This window comes from Lepidochelys kempii, chromosome 1, assembly GCF_965140285.1.
Source record: "Lepidochelys kempii isolate rLepKem1 chromosome 1, rLepKem1.hap1, whole genome shotgun sequence".
Classification (NCBI taxonomy): Eukaryota; Metazoa; Chordata; order Testudines; family Cheloniidae; genus Lepidochelys; species Lepidochelys kempii.
In genome coordinates, this window is record NC_136380.1 from 309,060,282 (window position 1) to 309,080,598 (window position 20,317).

The window sequence follows — 20,317 nt, forward strand, 5'->3', positions numbered from 1 at the left end:
GGCTGAGGCATCAACAGAGCTCTTGGATTTTCAAAGGACTTGACAGAGGCATCTTCCTATCTAGGTACTTATGTGGTCATCATCACCATAGTATCTGAGAACCTTCACAATCCTGAAATCTCTCTCCAGCCTGGTGAGTTGGAGAAACGGAATTTATGAATTAGTGTGTGGTCTTCTATGTCCATAGCCATTTGGAAGTTCAGTAATCAGCTTGCCAAAACTGGGAGACTCATGTGACTATATTATTCAATATAAAATAGCTATTTCAGGGCTTATACATGTGCAAGGTGCTAACTGCATTGCTAATGCCTTATCTCATTTCTAGGTGAACAGATATTTTGAAAGCTTCAACTGAAGGCAGGCCACAAATCCACTGATTCTGTAAGACTTTTCTATTACCTCAGTAACCAAAAAGAGGAAGTCAAATTCTTACTCTTTAAGATGATGATACCACCCTTGTAGCTTCAATTGAGTTATACCAGGAATGAATATGGCCCACTATATAAAATCTCCCCCTCCATTTCCACCCACCAACAGAATCTTTCTGCTTACCACAGCCTTTCATGAGAAGCATACCAACAGATCTATCTTTCGGAGTCCATTTGTCAATATATGCTCATACATTTGGAATGCACACCTCCAAAGTAGGAGGAGTTTCTAAAATATACAGAAGTAGGAATGGTGTGAATGTTTGAGGGCAGGGGAGAGGGAAGAGAGACAAGCTTTGGGAAGACATCTCTCCCTATGGTGGGAGATCCTTGCCAGAAAAGAAGGTAAAATTCCAAGGAGCTCAGCAAGAACGCCAAACATTTTTCAGACTTACATGTTATGAGTTTGGAAGTCATAGGAACATGTAAGTACATACCCTTCTGAAATATTTAAGTGTAGCACTATTTTTTCCTCCCTACCTCTTGATAAAGATCACTAAGGTCCTCGTGATGTGCCTGCTTGGAGCATCCCGGGAACTCTCTAACACAACAGGAGTCAGGAGGCCAGTCCATCTCTGTCATTTCCAGCCAATCAGTGAAGTACACCACTCCACAGCACTTAAACTGTAAAGGAAACGTTAGCCAAGATCAGTGACTGTAGTGTGATGCTCCCTGGTCATAAAAGCTAAAAACTGAACCAACTTTTTAAAACATGTATCTAGAACCAGACATACGCAGGCTATTGTTTTTAGGTATTTTTTCTGGCAGCTCCTGTACAGAGCCTCATTTTATGGATGCCTCTGTTGTCCCTGGACATAACAAAGCCAAAAATCAGCCAATCACATAGATCTGTGATCTGTCCTTTCCCTCCCCACCAATCCCCTAGTTCAGTGGTTTTCAACCTTTTTTTCTTTTGCGGACCCCTAAAAAATGTTGACTGGAAGTGCAGACCTCTTTGGAAATCTTAGACATAGTCCATGGACCCCCAGTGGTCCACAGACCATAGGTTGATAACCACTGTTCTATGGTAACAGCAACCTTTCGTGGATCACATGTTGAAAACCACTGCCCTACTTGGTGCTTCACAGAAATTGTCCTTGCCTGCAATGCTGCTGTGATTATGGGGGTAGCCAAGAGAAGTTTAATAAAAGCCAGTGGAATGGAGAATCCCTACAAAACTAGAGCAGACTAGAGGCAAATCTGGGGGGGAGGGGGGAAATGCACAGGAAGAGATGTGTCAGAGCAGGGAAAGGGACAAAAATAAGGGAAAGGAAAGAAAATGAGTAAAAAGTGAAGACAATAAAAAAGTGCTAAGAAAAATACTGAAATGGAAAAGGAAAATAGGAGGAAGGAAATTTGGGGGAAAATAAAGTATCACAGGAGACTATAATCTGTATTAGAATCATAATAGTAGGAACTCTGACCACAAAACAGGTCATAATAGATCATAAAAATCACAGTAACAAACTTATAACCTAGTGATGGGATTTCATTTTCTAGGCTGCATTCACAACAAAGAGGGCTGATACAATGGCTCCAGATTTACTTTGTGCAATCCCCTATCCTCTGTCCATTGCCTGCACACCAACACACACATTCTCTCCCACCATACCTTAGTATAGCTGTCAACCAGCACTTCTCTTTTCTTGTTAATTTTAAATTCTTCCCCCTCCCCCCACCTTCTGCTTCTCATCAGAGTCCCATTACTAAATTCTTTCTTGGTTTTCACCTACCTTTTCATTCAGGCCAAAGTCTTACTGAATTGCTGGGGAGTTTTGCCTGACTGAAGACTTCAAGCTTTGGCCCCTCATGTTATCTGCTATCGGCTTTTTTCCCTATTTGTTTTTACTTTCATTCTTCTGCTTCCCCACTGTCCTTCTCCCAACCTCAATTCTCCCTCTCTGTACCTTCCTAGCCACAAGTTCACCCTTTCTGGTTATTGGATCAGCAATTTGCTCTTAAAAAAACGTAACGAGGTGGTTAGGAAAAACAGATTTCACTTCTCTCCCAAAAAGTTATAAAACACAGAAGACAGTGCTCACAGCTGATAAAAAACCTGATCCTTTATGAACTAAGAAGTTTGCATTCCAACTTCATAAAAATGGCCCAATACACCAGTGTTCATTCATGCAGAAAATAAGTCTGATGATCACACATCCAATATCTGAGTGAGAGCAGACAAAAATAATTAGCATAGGCCCAGATATTTAGGCACTTAACTTCCATTGATTTCCTTTTAAAAATCTGGCCCATAATGCTCAAAAACTGAGAACCCATCAGTTAGCGAGGCAGTGTGCTGTACTGCTGAAAGAGTTTGTCCAATTAATCTCAAACTTTCCAAAAATAATTTCCTCTGGCTATGGACGAAACACAAGAAATTTCTATTATAAAGGGCTCCTTCCCTCCTCCCGCCCCCCAGAGAGTCAGGGCTTTTTCTTTGGCAGGGAAGTTGATTTTTCATTTATTTAAAAATCAGCCTTTCTAGAGGAAGAGTCATTTAAGACTTACAGGGTCATTGCTGTGACACTATAATAACCAATACATAAAGGCATCTTTTTTATCTAACCAACACATACATTTAAACCAAGATATCATAAGGCAGCGTGCATGGAAATCCCAGGAATTGTTTATATTGGTTCAGCTATAGACCATAGACAGACTCTCTCAATCTACCTAAACATGAAGAACTACTGTTTCTAGTAGCATTTGAAAAGCTTTAGCAGAAAATATATTAAACTCTTCTAATCCTTTATTTATTCTTTCCTTCAGGTTCTAACACAAATACAGACTAACCAAGTGTAGCCAGGAAATGTTTAAATAAACAGGAAATCTGCAACAATGATAGATTTCAGCATTTTAACAAAGGCAACATAATGACAAGCATTAAAAAGTTCTTTTCCTGCATGTGAACATGTATCTGAAGCTAATGGATTTTAGCTTGTACATGTCCCTGTTTCTGTGACATAATAGTTCATTCTTTAAAATGAATACAGTTCTGTATTTCAGAAGGCTATAGAGCAAATATGTGAATGTTCAAGCCATGTTGGGTTTTTTTTCCTGGTGACAGGACATAAAACTGACCACTTTAATGAAACTGCAACCAAAGAGACAGTATTGGCAACTGCTTAGAAACTCCTTTCCAACCAATGCTCCTTTCCAACCAATATAATGTTTCAAATATGGCAAATCCATAGAAAGGAAGCAACAAATCAAAGCATGCAGTAAGAGGGGAGGACAATAATACTAAACTACCATAGGACGTTCACTTTACTGTATATGCAGTGAGTCAATTTTTAATTCTTCACACTTGTATTCTTCATTTAAATAAAAATAAAGGCCTGGGTGCTCCCATCTTTGGCAGAGGAGAAGTAGTTAACTGAAGATATTATTTAAATTCAGGAACATTCTTATTTTGTATTATTGGTGGTATGTACAAGCAGTAAGTTTTAACACACACTGGCACAGATTTTTAATTAGGCCTCAAATATTGCATCCACAATTAAAGGATGCTTCAATTGTACCTTTTTTAGACACCTATCTGATCTGCAGGTGTAATCAGGTAGCTAGGTTTCTAAATCAATGCAACTGCACTCACAACGCTGGAGGTGGTTTTTTATATTGTAAGTCAGTGGTTCTCAAACTGTGGGTCAGGAACCCAAAGTGGGTCATCACCCCATGTTAATGGGGTCGCCAGGACTGGTTTAGACTTGCTGGGGCCCGGGACTGACGCTGAAGCCTGAGCATCAACACCCAGGGCCAAAGCCGGAGGGTTTTAGCCCTGGGCATTGGGACTCAGATTACAGGCCCCTGCCTGGGACTGAAGCCTTTGGGCTTCAGCTTTGCGCCCCTCACCACCATGACCTCCAGTGGCTCCGGCTGGCTCAGGCATCAGTCCCCCCTCCTGGGGTCATGTAGTAATTTTTATTGTTGAAAGGGGTCGAGATGCAATGAAGTTTGAGAACCCCTGTTGTAAGTCAATGCTTTTCAACCTTTTTTCATTTGTGGATCCCTAAAATATTTCATATGGAAGTGCAGACCCTACTGGAAATTTTAGACAGTCTGTGGACCCCCAGGGATCTGCAGACCACAAGTTGAAAACCACTGTTCTATGGTAACAACAACCACCTTTCATGGACTCCTTAGACATAGTCTGCAGACCCCAGGGGGTCCACGGACTACAGGGTGTAAACCTCTGTTGCAAGTCTTTGTCAGTCCAGTTAATGAAATATGATATGTATACAGAACTAATGCAACTATAGTGCATCCTTGGAATTATATATAAATAATGTAAGTTACAAGAAAGAGGGAGTGAAATTATGAAAATACACAATTCCTGTGTATTTGTCTAGAACTTACAAGAATTTGAGAGGCTGTGTGCCAATAGCTTTCAAGGACTACACCAAAATATAAGCCCTCAGTTAGCTTGCAGAAAAAGCCTCACCTTTTTATTTATAACTAAACCTTTTTCCATCAAACAGATAAGTAGCACTTTGTGCATACATACCATTACATTTCATGAACTGACTATCTTCTTACCTCCCTCTGAAAGAAATTCCAAGCATGAGTAAGCCACTGGTATCTAGGTAAGCCATAGTTGGTCATCCTGGCTTTTAAAGTGACCATATCTGACCATTGTACTGGGACCTGAAAAGAAGAGACAAAGTGTTTCAAATAACTAGAGAGATTGAGAGTTCTGCAATAAATCAATCATCTTGTGCCTACAGAACCAGTGTTTTCATCTATGCTGAGATTCTAAATGCAAGTTACTTTGGATGTGCCATCTCAATAAAAAAAAGAAAATAAATGTTTCAATTTTAAACATACATAGCTTTATTTGTATTAATAGAAATAGCGAGAAAAATATTGTTTTTGTCATTTGCTTGTTTAGAAATACATGTATGGCAATAGGGGATCTAGATATCAATAAATAAAAATCATACATTTTAGAGCGTTTCCAAGGGTTATGTGGAAATTTCAATTAAATGATTATCAACTTGTATCTCACAAAAGTCCAGTGAAGTCAGTGAACCCCAGTGAAATCAACAGGCAGCAGCTTTAAAACAAACGTAAGAAAGTACCTCTTCACATGATGCACAGACAACCTATGGAACTCGATGTTCTGAAGGCCAAAAGTATAACGGGATTCAAAAAAGAGTTAGATAAGTTCATGGAGGATAGGTCTATCAATGACTATTAGCCAAGATGGTCAAGGATGCAACCCCATGCTCTCTGGGTGTCCCTGAACATCTGACTGCTAGAAACTAGGACTGGATGACAGGCAATGGATCACTCAATAAATTGCCCTGTTCTGTTCATTCCCTTTGAAGAATCTAGCTCCAGCCATTGTCGGAAGACAGGATACTGGGCTAGATGGACTATTGGTCTGACCCAATATGGCCGTTCTCCCATTCTTATTCCATTGACTTCAGAGAGTTTTGAATCAAGTCCAGCGTGTACAAGTGCATCCTGCTTCAAGAAATTAAACATTAACTTTCTACATGATAGTAACTTCTGTTCAGTAAGCCTTTTTTTCCCATTTTTTGGAAATATTTTCTTGTCAAACAGTTATTGGGAATTTTTTTTTTAATTGGACTATTTTAATTGCATGTCTTGCTTCCTCTTTTATTTCAGACCCAGACATCAGGAACATTGTGAGAATAACAAAGTAAGCAAAGGTTGTTATAGTTGACATAAAAGTAGTCAACGTTAAGATTAGAAATTGACTTCTGTTTCAGCTGTTTCACCAATTTTATTGTGCACCAACCTAACAAAGGAGTTGAGTACTTTAATGTAGTCCTTCAGAAACACATACTGTTCATGTTATTTTTAGCTTGCTCTCATTAGATTTAATAGATGCATTTAAACACCTCAGTTTCAAAGTCAGCTTTATTTTCACATATTTTGTGAAAAAAATATCCAGCTACTCTAAAGCCATTAATGGTACGATATCATGGGAGCTAGTTTAGCTACCACTAATCAGGAGAAAGATCTTGAAGTCATCGTGGATAGTTCTCTGAAGAAGTCCACGCAGCGGCAGTCAAAAAAGCAAATGGGATGTTAGGAAACATTAAAAAAGGGATAGAGAATAAGACGGAGAATATTTTATTGCCCTTATATAAATCCATGGTACGCCCACATCTTGAATACAGATGTGGTCCCCTCATCTCAAAAAAGATATACTGGCATTAGAAAAGGTTCAGAAAAGGGCAACCAAAATGATTAGCAAAAAGAAAAGGAGTACTTGTGGCACCTTAGAGACTAACCAATTTATTTGAGCATGAGCTTTCATGAGCTACAGCTCAGCTCAGCACGAAAGCTCATGCTCAAATAAATTGGTTAGTCTCTAAGGTGCCACAAGTACTCCTTTTCTTTTTGCGAATACAGATTAACACGGCTGTTACTCTGAAACCTGTCAAAATGATTAGGGGTTTGGAATGGGTCCCATATGAGGAGAGATTAAAGAGGCTAGGACTTTTCAGCTTGGAAAAGAGGAGACTAGGGGGGGGGGGATATGATAGAGGTATATAAAATCATGAGTGGTGTGGAGAAAGTGAATAAGGAAAAGTTATTTACTTGTTCCCATAATATAAGAACTAGGGGCCACCAAATGAAATTAATGGGCAGCAGGTTTAAAACAAATAAAAGGAAGCTCTTCTTCTCTCAGCACACAGTTAACCTGGGGAACTCCTTGCTTGAGGAGGTTGTGAAGGCTAGGTCTATAACAGGGTTTAAAAGAGAATGGATAAATTCATGGAGGATAAGTCCATTCATGGCTATTAGCCTGGATGGGTAAGGAATTGTGTCCCTAGCCTCTGTTTGTCAGAGGGTGGAGATGGATGGCAGGAGAGAGATCACTAGATCATTACCAATTAAGTTCACTCCCTCTGGGGCACCTGGCATTGGCCACTGTCGGTAGACAGGATACTGAGCTGGATGGACCTTTGGTCTGACCCAGTATGGCCATTCTTATGTTCTTATGGTAACTGTTAGGACTTAGTTATCTTTTTTCAATTAATGCTTCCAGTAACAGTTCTCTGTGAAATTTTACATGGCCTAAATTATTATTTATTAACTTATTTCATAGTAGATCCCAAAGGAGAGCCTCATTGTGCTTGGTGCTGTACAAACATAAAATAAGAGATTCTCACTGCCTGAATGACCTCAGTCCAAAAAAAGGGAGTTTTGTTAAATAATATTTACGTTATATCTGGATTAGTTATAACTGCAATTTCCGCTTATTAGGAAATTAACTTGTCTTCACATTTCCACTTGTTAGCTTGTCTTCACATGTCATTTCACAAATCAAATGACGTCTCAGAAATACAACAATGCCTTTGACACACTGGAGATTCTATTAGCTGTTATTTTTTTTGTTCTCAGAGACTATGATCTCAAGAGGTTTGCAAGTGTCCAAATTAAAAATACATCTTAGCAGCAGAGTGCTAAAATAAGCATTTAGAAATGCATGAATGTCCCAGAGATGCAACTCATGCTTCAAACATTTATGCTGGTCACTAGAATAAAATAATTCACTTTTGCACTCAACACATTTTTCTTTATATTAAATTAGAAATCAGGACTTTGCTTTCTTTGGATAACACTTGATACCACTACAGTTCAGATCACACTTGTTAGACTTTTTTTTTATCTTATTTTAGTTGAATCTAGTCCAAGGTTATGCACGTAATACAGGGCATCCAACTTTTTTTGAAGACAATGAAAAGCAGACACAAAGTAATGCAAAGAAGTGAGAGAAGGAAATTAAAAAGTAAAACAAAGCCAACTTACAAGGCAGTTATGACTGAGCTAAGAAGGAATTTTAGAATCTATACTTTTGTCACCTTGACATTCCAGAGGTCAAACGAACATATCTACTATCTAAATCATAGAATCATAGAATATCAGGGTTGGAAGGGACCCCAGAAGGTCATCTAGTCCAACCCCCTGCTCGAAGCAGGACCAATTCCCAGTTAAATCATCCCAGCCAGGGCTTTGTCAAGCCTGACCTTAAAAACCTCTAAGGAAGGAGATTCTACCACCTCCCTAGGTAACGCATTCCAGTGTTTCACCACCCTCTTAGTGAAAAAGTTTTTCCTAATATCCAATCTAAACCTCCCCCACTGCAACTTGAGACCATTACTCCTCGTTCTGTCATCTGCTACCATTGAGAACAGTCTAGAGCCATCCTCTTTGGAACCCCCTTTCAGGTAGTTGAAAGCAGCTATCAAATCCCCCCTCATTCTTCTCTTCTGCAGGCTAAACAATCCCAGCTCCCTCAGCCTCTCCTCATAACTCATGTGTTCCAGTCCCCTAATCATTTTTGTTGCCCTTCGCTGGACTCTCTCCAATTTATCCACATCCTTCTTGTAGTGTGGGGCCCAAAACTGGACACAGTACTCCAGATGACGCCTCACCAATGTCGAATAGAGGGGAACGATCACGTCCCTCGATCTGCTCGCTATGCCCCTACTTATACATCCCAAAATGCCATTGGCCTTCTTGGCAACAAGGGCACACTGCTGACACATATCCAGCTTCTCGTCCACTGTCACCCCTAGGTCCTTTTCCGCAGAACTGCTGCCTAGCCATTCGGTCCCTAGTCTGTAGCTGTGCATTGGGTTCTTCCATCCTAAGTGCAGGACCCTGCACTTATCCTTATTGAACCTCATCAGATTTCTTTTGGCCCAATCCTCCAATTTGTCTAGGTCCTTCTGTATCCTATCCCTCCCCTCCAACGTATCTACCACTCCTCCCAGTTTAGTATCATCCGCAAATTTGCTGAGAGTGCAATCCACACCATCCTCCAGATCATTTATGAAGATATTGAACAAAACCGGCCCCAGGACCGACCCTTGGGGCACTCCACTTGATACCGGCTGCCAACTAGACATGGAGCCATTGATCACTACCCGTTGAGCCCGACAATCTAGCCAGCTTTCTACCCACCTTATAGTGCATTCATCCAGCCCATACTTCCTTAACTTGCTGACAAGAATACTGTGGGAGACCGTGTCAAAAGCTTTGCTAAAGTCAAGAAACAATACATCCACTGCTTTCCCTTCATCCACAGAACCAGTAATCTCATCATAAAAGGCGATTAGATTAGTCAGGCATGACCTTCCCTTGGTGAATCCATGCTGGCCGTTCCTGATCACTTTCCTCTCATGCAAGTGCTTCAGGATTGATTCTTTGAGGACCTGCTCCATGATTTTTCCAGGGACTGAGGTGAGGCTGACTGGCCTGTAGTTCCCAGGATCCTCCTTCTTCCCTTTTTTAAAGATTGGCACTACATTAGCCTTTTTCCAGTCATCCGGGACTTCCCCGGTTCGCCACGAGTTTTCAAAGATAATGGCCAATGGCTCTGCAATCACAGCCGCCAATTCCTTCAGCACTCTCGGATGCAACTCGTCCGGCCCCATGGACTTGTGCACGTCCAGCTTTTCTAAATAGTCCCTAACCACCTCTTTCTCCACAGAGGGCTGGCCATCTCTTCCCCATTTTGTGATGCCCAGCGCAGCAGTCTGGGAGCTGACCTTGTTAGTGAAAACAGAGGCAAAAATCCCTAATAACCAATTCACTTAGTAGTACATATATCATCTGTTCATGAAAATCATTTGCCTGGCTTTGTTCCTTGAGAGACACTTTCATGTATGGTGTAGGTAAACTAGAATTCAAGTTTATGGTTTGATTTTTGAGCATGAAAGTTCTCTATGGTCTTGTCTGCTGTTTAATTTTTGCTTGCATTAATATGTTACTATTTTTCTAATAATATCAAGCCTTGACTGAAGTTCAAGTAAACTGAGAACCTGCTCTGGCTTCTCAATCTCGTGGATGGAAGAAATTAGTCATAAGGCACTTTTCATTCTGAGAGCTATCATAAGCTGGAAGCAAAACTATTTATACAGGGACGCTTTTGGCAGTCTAATATATATGCCAAACAGGACTCAACTTGGGATAGTATAGGAGTTATGCCTCACTGAGACTTTAACAGCATCACACACACCCCTATAATAATGCTAACTAATTCTCTGAACCTCACCTCATTCTATGATTTCATTATAAACTGAATCTAACATGGCAACAGGGCTCCCCCAAGGAGTTCCAGGGAGTCTCTTCACTGCCCAGTGTGGAAGACAAAGGGCCTGCATACTCTGCATTCTTTGGATGGGCCAGCCCCTGAAAGTGACCTGTAGGTATTGTAGAACCATTCTGAAGTGCTTTGCTTCAGTGGGCTTGGTCTCAGAGCCTGACAGTCAGTAGCGGGACTTGGGAGTGGAGGGCCTGAAAGACTTGTGTTCCTGGCCCACCCCACCGTGTGAGCAGTAGTATGATGAGGGCAAATGGGGGCAGGAGGATCACAAAGACTGAAGACAGAGGAACAAACAATGGGGCATACGGGGAGAGAAGAAAAGAAAGAGAGCAGTAAGAGAGTAACCTGGAAGGAAAAGAAACAAAATGGTACAGCATAGAAGGAGGGGAGGGAGCGGGAGAGAGAGCGAGATCAAGACTCACAGATTTTAAGGTCAGAAGGGACCATCATGATCCTCTAGTCTGACCTTCTGCACATCGCAGGCCACAGAACCTCACCCACCCACTCCTGTAATAGACCCCTAATCTCTGGCTGAGTTACTGAAGTCCTCAGATCATGGTTTAAAGACTTCAAGTTACAGAGAATCCACCATTTACGCTGCTTTAAGCCTGCAAGTGACCCGTGCTCAATGCTGCAGAGGAAGGCAAAAAAACCAGATGGTGTCTGCCAATCTGACCCAAGGGAAAATTCCTTTCTAACCCCAAATATGGCGATCAGTTAGACCCTGAGCATGTGGGCAAGACCCACCAGCCAGACACCTGGGAAAGAATTCTCTGTAGTAGCTCAGAGCCCTCCCCAACTAGAGTCCAATCACCAGCCGTTGGAGATATTTGCTTCTGGTAGTCGCCGATGGGCCACATGCCATTGTAGGCAGTCTCATCATACCATCCTCTCCATAAACTGATCAGACTCAGTCTTGAAGCCAGTTAGGTTTTTTTGCCCCCACTGCTCCCCTTGGAAACCTATTCCAGAACTTCACTCCTCTAATGGTTAGAAACCTTTGCCTAATTTCATGCCTAAATTTGTTGCTGGCCAGTTTGTATCCATTTGTTCTTGTGTCCATATTGGTGCTTAATTTAAATAACTCCTCTCCCTTCCTTGTATTTATGCCTCTGATGTATTTATGGAGAGTAATCATATCTCCCCTCGGACTTCTTTTGGTAAGGCTAAACAAGCCATGCTCTTTGAGTCTCCTCTCATAAGATAGGTTTTCCATTCCTCAGATCATACTAGTAGCCCTTCTCTGCACCTATTTCAGTTTGAATTCATCTTTCTTAAACATGGGAGACCAGAATTGCACACAGCATTCCAGATGAGATCTCACCAGGATAATGCTACTAACACTTTCCTGTCTCTCCTGGAAATACCTCACTTGATGCATCCGAGGACTGCATTAGCCTTTTTCACAACCGCATCACATTGGTGGCTCACAGTCATCCTGTGATCAACCAATACACTCAGGTCTTTCTCTTCCTTCATAAATGATCTGGAGGATGGTGTAGATTGCACTCTCAGCAAATTTGCGGATGATACTAAACTGGGAGGAGTGGTAGTTATGCTGGAGGGGAGGGATAGGATACAGAAGGACCTAGACAAATTGGAGGATTGGGCCAAAAGAAATCTGATGAGGTTCAATAAGGATAAGTGCAGGGTCCTGCACTTAGGATGGAAGAATCCAATGCACCGCTACAGACTAGGGGCCAAATGGCTAGGCAGCAGTTCTGCGGAAAAGGACCTAGGGGTGACAGTGGATGAGAAGCTGGATATGAGTCAGCAGTGTGCCCTTGTTGCCAAGAAGGCCAATGGCATTTTGGGATGTATAAGTAGGGGCATAGCGAGCAGATCCAGGGACGTGATCGTTCCCCTCTATTCGACATTGGTGAGGCCTCATCTGGAGTACTGTGTCCAGTTTTGGGCCCCACACTTCAAGAAGGATGTGGATAAATTGGAGAGAGTCCAGCGAAGGGCAACAAAAATGATTAGGGGTCTGGAACACATGACTTATGAGGAGAGGCTGAGGGAGCTGGGATTGTTTAGTCTGCAGAAGAGAAGAATGAGGGGGGATTTGATAGCTGCTTTCAACTACCTGAAAGGGGGTTCCAAAGAGGATGGCTCTAGACTGTTCTCAATGGTAGCAGATGACAGAACGAGGAGTAATGGTCTCAAGTTGCAGTGGGGGAGGTTTAGATTGGATATTAGGAAAAACTTTTTCACTAAGAGGGTGGTGAAACACTGGAATGCGTTACCTAGGGAGGTGGTACAATCTCCTTCCTTAGAGGTTTTTAAGGTCAGGCTTGACAAAGCCCTGGCTGGGATGATTTAACTGGGAATTGGTCCTGCTTCGAGCAGGGGGTTGGACTAGATGACCTTCTGGGGTCCCTTCCAACCCTGATATTCTATGATTCCTCTGTCACTTCCAACAGATACATCCCCAGTTTATAGCAGAAATTCTTGTTAGTCCTTAAATGCATGACCTTGCACTTTGCACTGTTGAATTTCATCCCATTTCTATTATTCCAGTTTTCAAGGTCATCCAGATCTTCTTGTATGATATTCTGGTCCTCCTCTGTATTGTCAATCCCTCCCAACTTTGTGCCATCTGCAAATTTTATTAGCGCACTTCCACGTTTTGTGCCAAGGTCAGTAATAAAAATGTTAAATAAGACTGGTCCAATCCCCAAGGAGCACCACTGGTAACCCCTCTCCAGCCTGACAGTTCACCTTTCAGTCTGACCTGTTGTAGTCTTCCTTTTAACCAGTTAGAACACTCAACACTCAGATTAAATATTTAGTTCTATTTATTCATATGCTAACAGTCCACATTACTGAATTTCCCTGGCAGATGTGGAAGAACTTTGGACTGATTCTGGCCTGGTTAGGGAAGGGGACAAGGCAGATTGACAAAATTCCCTAGAGGTTGATGGATCTATCACTTCTTATTTTTGTTTTTTAAGTCACTGATGTCATAACCTATGGTAGGATGAGTGCCAGCCCCAGGCAATACTGGCTTCTGCTAGTGTTATGGGTCCCGGGTCCCACTAGCAGAATACCTGCCTGGACAGACGAGGTCACAATTGGCCAAAGTGCCCACAACCCCGATCCAGCAGGGGGCCTAGCCCATCTAGGGTATCCTGAAAGATGGATGGTTTTGGCTGGGAGAGGGGGGCGGGTGTAGCTGGTGAATTTGAAGGATGCTCCATTTCAATGCCTCCTTTTGGCAGCTTCTACTGATAAGACTTCTATAGAGCCATGGATGTTAGTTATAACTGTCACCCCTGGCAGAACCCCTGAGGATGGTGGCTGTGGCCAGGGGATGAGTCATACCTATGATCTACCTTCCCAATTTAAAAAAATGTATCATATCAATGCAACCTGACATTTAAGCAAAGTGATATCTTTAAATGATGTTATATTAGGAGCATAAAACATCGCTCTGGAATCTGTATAGCAAGGGAATGAGTTCTGATACAAAATGCTGCCACATAATTTCAGAGTACAGATCTGCCAGAAATTCCTTTGGTTCTAGTACTGTACAAATACCAAATGAGCTCCCTCCCTTTTTACTGCAGTATAATTGCTACACACTGGCTGCTGTTGAAAAGACCACTGTCGTGGGCATATCTTGGCAGCTTGGAGGAAATTTGTCACTCTGTTCATAAATAGGTATCAAACTGAAAACTAGACAAGAAGATATAAGAGCAAGCAGAACAACATGATAGTTTGTTTTCTGTTCAGTACTTAGCCATTTCCCTTCATAATGGATTCAAGTCTCCAGTTTGAAAATTAAAGGCTGGTGCAGTTATAAATACTAGTTGGAGATAAAACCTCCTGAGGAGTTTACAGAAATCAGTTTTATAGCTGAGACATGTTTCACGTTAAAACACAGGCATTTATAGTTTAAGGAGACATTACTAACGACCTCAGCAAGCAGTAAGTCATTTATGGAATGAATGCACTGTCTGTTTACAATACAGCACAGCAAGATCCCCTCCCAAATCCCCTCAAAACACAGAATCTAAGCCTGCAATCCTTATTGAGTCAAAACTCCCACTTGACTTCACTGGGAACTTGTCTAAGCAATAAATGAAACAGGACCTAAGGATCTGACCCTGAGAAAATTTCAGACTGGATCCTTTTAGAAAGAACTGGTTTCCCAGAATTCCCTATATTAACACAAACCAAAATGCCTGAAGTTAATACTAGACTGACAGAAAGCCATAACCAAAGATGCACACTACAGCAGTTGGAGAATAGCTAGCTAATGAAAATCTTTGTTTTCTTCTCTATAATAATGTATCCTCCTTTTCTGACTCACCGTAATTTCCTGCTCATAGGTCCAAACCCCGCAGGCCAGTTCAACACAGAATATCACAAGCAAACTTCCAAAATACTGTGGAACACAGAAAATAAATTTTTACAATGAAGTTAACACTGTGAAAAAAGCTATTAAGTAAGTAATTTTAAAACATTTCAAAACACCATTAATTTTTCATATAACTAAGACAGTGAAAACCAAAGTATTAAGGCATGATGATTCATGAAATAAGCCCTGAAGTTTACCTTTTGACTATAAACATGTTTAAATAATGTGACATGGTGAAATAAATATGGTTTATTTCTACTTGACTTAATATGAAATATGTCAAGCGTTGCTATGGGGATATTAATTAATTTCCAAATTACCTCATGAAACAGGAATATCATGACATTTTACACAGAAACAATTCCAAAGAGGCTAATATTTTTGTTACACACACACACACAAAACTCATAATTTTCCACTGTTCCTTATTTATAATAAATAAGTACAGGAATTGCAACCAAAACCCAAGTAGAGCTAACAACATGAACATATGATAGATGGAAAAAATCTTCAGAATGTTTGTAGCAAGAAGGAAATTCTATAGGTCTATGTAGTTAATAAAATATTAAGAAAAAGTATATGCAATATCAAATAAACCATTGAACTTGTGGGATGAAGCTGCACAGAAGGCACAACCCTGCATGATATACAATTGCTGTAACTCTAAAAGTTAGTTCAGTTTGCTTTTATTTGAAGAGTACCTTTTGTCCACTCTTGCATGGTACCACCTTCTTCCATGTAGATGGGCTGAGCCCCTCCCTGTCCTCAATAGAGCAGAAAGACTCCATTTCCAAACTCACACCCTTTCTAAGAGTTGGCTTTATTTGGAACTCAAAAACAATTAACACAACAGAAACCTCCCACTAAATTTTCATCCTGAGCTTACCTGTTCTTAGGACTTTCCTTCCCCACTTCTTCCCTCCTAGCTCCTTAGATCCCTGTCTCCCAAGGGCCATTCCCACTTGCCTATTTTCTAGGGTGGAGTTAAAAATCCATTACTTTGTGACACAATGACCTAGAAAACCATGCGGACACCACACCAATTCCTCCTGATTCTTTCCAATAGGTCTTCAAGTTCTATTTCCTTCTCTGAGAAACACAGAGCCAATAAGGGTTTGTCTATATGTAGAGTTGTTCTTGATTAATGGTTCCTGATTAACTCCATGTCTGGACACTCTTACAGGACATTAGGAGTGGAAGGGACCTCCTAGGTCATCAAGTCCAGTCCCCTGCTAGCACAAGCAACTCTGTCATATAATCCATTCGTAAATATATCAAGCTCCATCTTAAAGCTAATTAGGTTGTTTGCCCCCACTACTCTGGAGCGATTGAAAGGCTGTTCCAGAATCTCACTCTTCTGATTGTTAGAAACCATCGTCTAATTTCCAGCCTAAGTTTATTCATACCTATTTGTCCTTCTTTACTGTTAGGGAAACCCACCCTATACCCATTTGTTCTTCCACCAACATTATCCTTCAGCTTAAATTGCTCTTCTCCCTCCCTGCTGTTTACCCCTTAATGTATTTATAGAGAGAAATCCTATCCCTTCTCAGCCTTCATTTTCCTAGCTAAACATGCCAAGCTTATTCCAGAATAAGAATGCTTTGACTGCCCACTTTGAAAGTGGGTTAAACTAAACAGAAACAAGGCACTCTTGTTCTGGAATAAGTGAGTGTACACATGGAATTAATCAACAACAATGCCATGTGTAGATAAGCTCTGAGAAATAGAATTAAAACACTGTGGAACTAAGACGACACATGCCAAATGCCACCACTCAGTCATCTCGCAATCTCCCATTTCCTACTCATTTTCATATCTGATCTGCTTGGATTGTAAGCACTCTTTGCAGGGAACCATTTATTCTTACCTTCTCTGCACAATGTTATAAACTTCAGCTGTGAGACATGTTCTCTGCTGTGCAGACATAAAGCCAAGAAAATAAATATAATTAAAAATGATGACCAAGTATAAACTATATGAACTTCTCAAGTTGTCTCATAGCCAGTAGGAAAGTGGGGGAAGAAAAGTGGGTGCTAAACTAGCAGTGTTGGACCTTTAGCTCATTCTCATGATATAGGACAGGTGGTGGAGAGGATTTACACCATGACATGCAAAATTCCAGTAAAGAAAAGTATCAGAAGCCACTAAGGAAAGTAAATAGAAGCTAGAAATGACACATTTGGATTAAATTAACTAAAGGTGCTCAACATCTTTCAGAATCAATCCTTTTGACTCTCTCTTAAGAAGTCCATCCTCTGTTCACAAAGGTGAGAGAAGAAAAGAAGAGACACAACATGTGCAGAGTTAATTTGCAAAATAACTATACTGCAATAATTAACTACTGCAATGATATTAAAAAGAAAAGGAGTACTTGTGGCACCTTAGAGACTAACCAATTTATTTGAGCATAAGCTGTAGCTCACGAAAGCTTATGCTCAAATAAATTGGTTAGTCTCTAAGGTGCCACAAGTCCTCCTTTTCTTTTTTCGAATACAGACTAACACGGCTGCTACTCTGAAACCAATGATATTAAAGTATCTCTACAACCACAGATGTGCTTCAATTTCTTCCTCCTATTTTGGGGAAATCTTATAACTCTCCCTGAATTCAGTGAGTTCCAAAACAAAAAATTCTTACAGAAGTTGTGTGGAAAAACTCCTGTAATTATTATTTATTATTATTATTTAAATTTACTTCCCATAATTTTCATCATCCAAGCCACACAGATCGTTGCTGGCCACAATTCCTACCTCTCCGTTCCCAAACAAATTCCCAGTAGAGTCTGAATTCCAAAATAAATGCAACTTCTCACAAGAAGCAAATTCTTGCTTTTGTCAGTTACAAGAATCTGGTTTCCACAGCAAAGGTTTAATTAATTCTTCCCTGCTATTGTGGGTTGAGCGGTTGAGTTCTGGGGAAAAAAAGCTCTTATTCCCCTGATAGAAAAGATCATGCTCTTTCTATGCCACTCTCAAACTCTTGCCACAATTGCTTGCATGATATTCCCACAATTCTAATTCCTACATTGCTCTCTATAATATTTGATTCCTTCCAAGGTTTTTTCTGCTATCTTCTATATCGATAATTAATAATGCAAAGCATCCAATACTCACAGAATCAGAAACTTCTGAACTAGCAGGTATCATCAAAACTCTGACATTTCTCTCTCCTATACATTTGGTAACCAGTTTTCTCCCTATTAGAGTTGTGTAAAATCTTCATAAAGTTCACATGGTTCGTAATCTTGAAACTGGCCCAAGAGCTGTGTTTGTAACTCCATGAGGTTTCTATCATCAGATCTGAGGGGAAAAAAGCTCTGCTTCCTTGACAGAAGCTGAATGACCAAAATACTGGAAGAAAGTACCGTACTCTGTTTAAGGTAATACGCCATAAAGTAAGGGATACAATGTGTGCTGCTGTGCCAAGCATGAGTGCCAGAACCGCAGCCCCCATGAAGCAGCCTGCATGAATGCTAACAACCCGCAGTACTTTGTTCTTCTGTTACTCCTGTCCTGAGCTTTTAATGCAGACTGGCCACAGGCAGATGCAGCAGCTAAGCAGAGAAACTGCCTCTCTACAAGAGGAAGCCCTGACAATACCTAGACACAACATAGGTAGCTGAATAGTTGTGCAGCAATGGATGGATGTGTGCACTCAACCACTCCCCACCCACTCAGGATAGGCAGCTGCAGTGAAAGTGGCCTATGGACCTTTAAGAATCCTGCCTTTTCAGTATTGCAGCCCTGGGAAAGGGGGAATACATACAGAGGGAAAGAACTGAAGACTCAAGAGTTCTGAAGATCCTCCTTTCTGATCACTTTCAGTGCACAAAGCAAGTTGGGGTATGGGGGGGAGGGGCACGAAGAGAAACTGAGTATTGCAGCTGAGGGGAAAGAGAAAGAAAAAGCCATCATTGGGAGCTCCAGACTAACAGAGATGGGGAAAGATACAAAGGGAGAAGATGTTAGGACAAATCTGGCCTGAGGCACAAAAGCAACAGGAATTTCCTGTAACTACGCTGCTGGGGATATCCCCGAAGGTGGGGAGTCTCCAGCAGATGTAAAAATTAGGGCTGTCAAGCAACTAAAACAATTAACGGCAATTAATCGCAGTTTTAATCACACTGTTAAATAATAATAGAATACCATTTATTTAAATATTTTTGGATGTTTTCTACATTTTCAAATATATTGATTTCAGCTACAACAGAGAATACAAAATATACAGTGCTCATTTTATATTTATTTTTGATGACAAATATTTGCACTGTAAAAAATAGTAGTATTTTTCAATTCACCTAATAGAAGTACTGTAATGCAATCTCTTTATCTTGAAAGTTGAACTTACAGATTTAGAATTATGTACAACAAAGTAGCTACATTCAAAAACAAAACAATGTAAAACTTTAGAGCCCACAAGTCCACTCAGTTCTACTTCTTATTCAGACAATCACTCAGACAAACAAGTTTGTTTAAAGCTCCAGGAGATAATGCTGCCCGCTTCTTATTTACAGTGTCACCTGAAAGTGAGAACAGGTGTTCACATGGCACTGTTGTAGCCGGTATCACAGGATATTTACGTGCCAGAGGCGCTAAAGATTAATATGTCCCTTCATGCTTCAACCACTATTCCAGAGGACATGCATTCATGCTGATGACGGGTTCTGCTCGATAACGATACCAAGCAGTGCCAACCGATGCATGTTCATTTTCATCATCTGAGTCAGATGCCACCAGCAGAAGATTGATTTTCTTTTTTGGTGGTTCGGGGTCTGTAGTTTTCGTATCGGAGCATTACTCTTCCGAGACTTCTGAACACATGGCTCCACACCTCGTCCCTCTCAGATTTTGGATAGCACTTCAGATTCTTAAACCTTGGGTCAAGTGCTGTAGCTATCTTTAGAAATCTCACATTGGTACCTTCTTTGCGTTTTGTCAAATCCGCAGTGAAAGTGTTCTTAATATGAACAACATGTGCTGGGTCATCAGCCAAGACTGCTATGACATGAAATAATATGGCAGAATGTGGGTAAAATCTCAAAACAGAGGACATACAATTCTCCCCCAAAGAATTCAGTCACAAATTTAAATAAGACATTATTTTTAATGAGCGTCATCAGCATGGAAGCATGTCCTCTGGAATAGTGGCCAAAGCAGGAAGAGGCATAAAAATGTTTAGCATATCTGGCACGTAAATACCTTGCATTGCCAGCTACAAAAGTGCCATGCGAATGCCTGTTCTCACTTTCAGGTGACATTGTAAATAAGAAGCAGGCAGCATTATCTCCTGCAAATGTAAACAAATGCATTTGTCTTAGCAATTGGCTGAACAAAAAGTAGGACTGCATGGATTTGTAGGCTCTAAAGTTTTACATTGTTTTGTTTTTGAGTGCAGTTATGTACAGGGAAAAAAATCTACATTTGTAAGTTGCAC

General features: G+C 40.8%; 1 protein-coding gene across 3 annotated transcripts in view; it reads right to left on the reverse strand.

Annotated features, from left to right (window-relative positions):
- The window catches only part of TSPAN12 (tetraspanin 12), a 62,545-nt gene that overhangs the window by 9,429 nt on the left and 32,799 nt on the right, over positions 1 to 20,317 (reverse strand). For 2 of the 3 annotated variants that reach the window (XM_073328188.2, XM_073328187.2), the window contains 3 exons: positions 14,834 to 14,908; positions 4,965 to 5,072; positions 909 to 1,052 (listed from right to left, as the gene is read on the reverse strand). In XM_073328188.2, coding sequence (XP_073184289.1) covers positions 909 to 1,052; positions 4,965 to 5,072; positions 14,834 to 14,908 — 327 coding nt within the window. The remainder of the gene's footprint in view (positions 1 to 908; positions 1,053 to 4,964; positions 5,073 to 14,833; positions 14,909 to 20,317) is intronic. The other variant, XM_073328189.2, reaches the window with a different exon arrangement.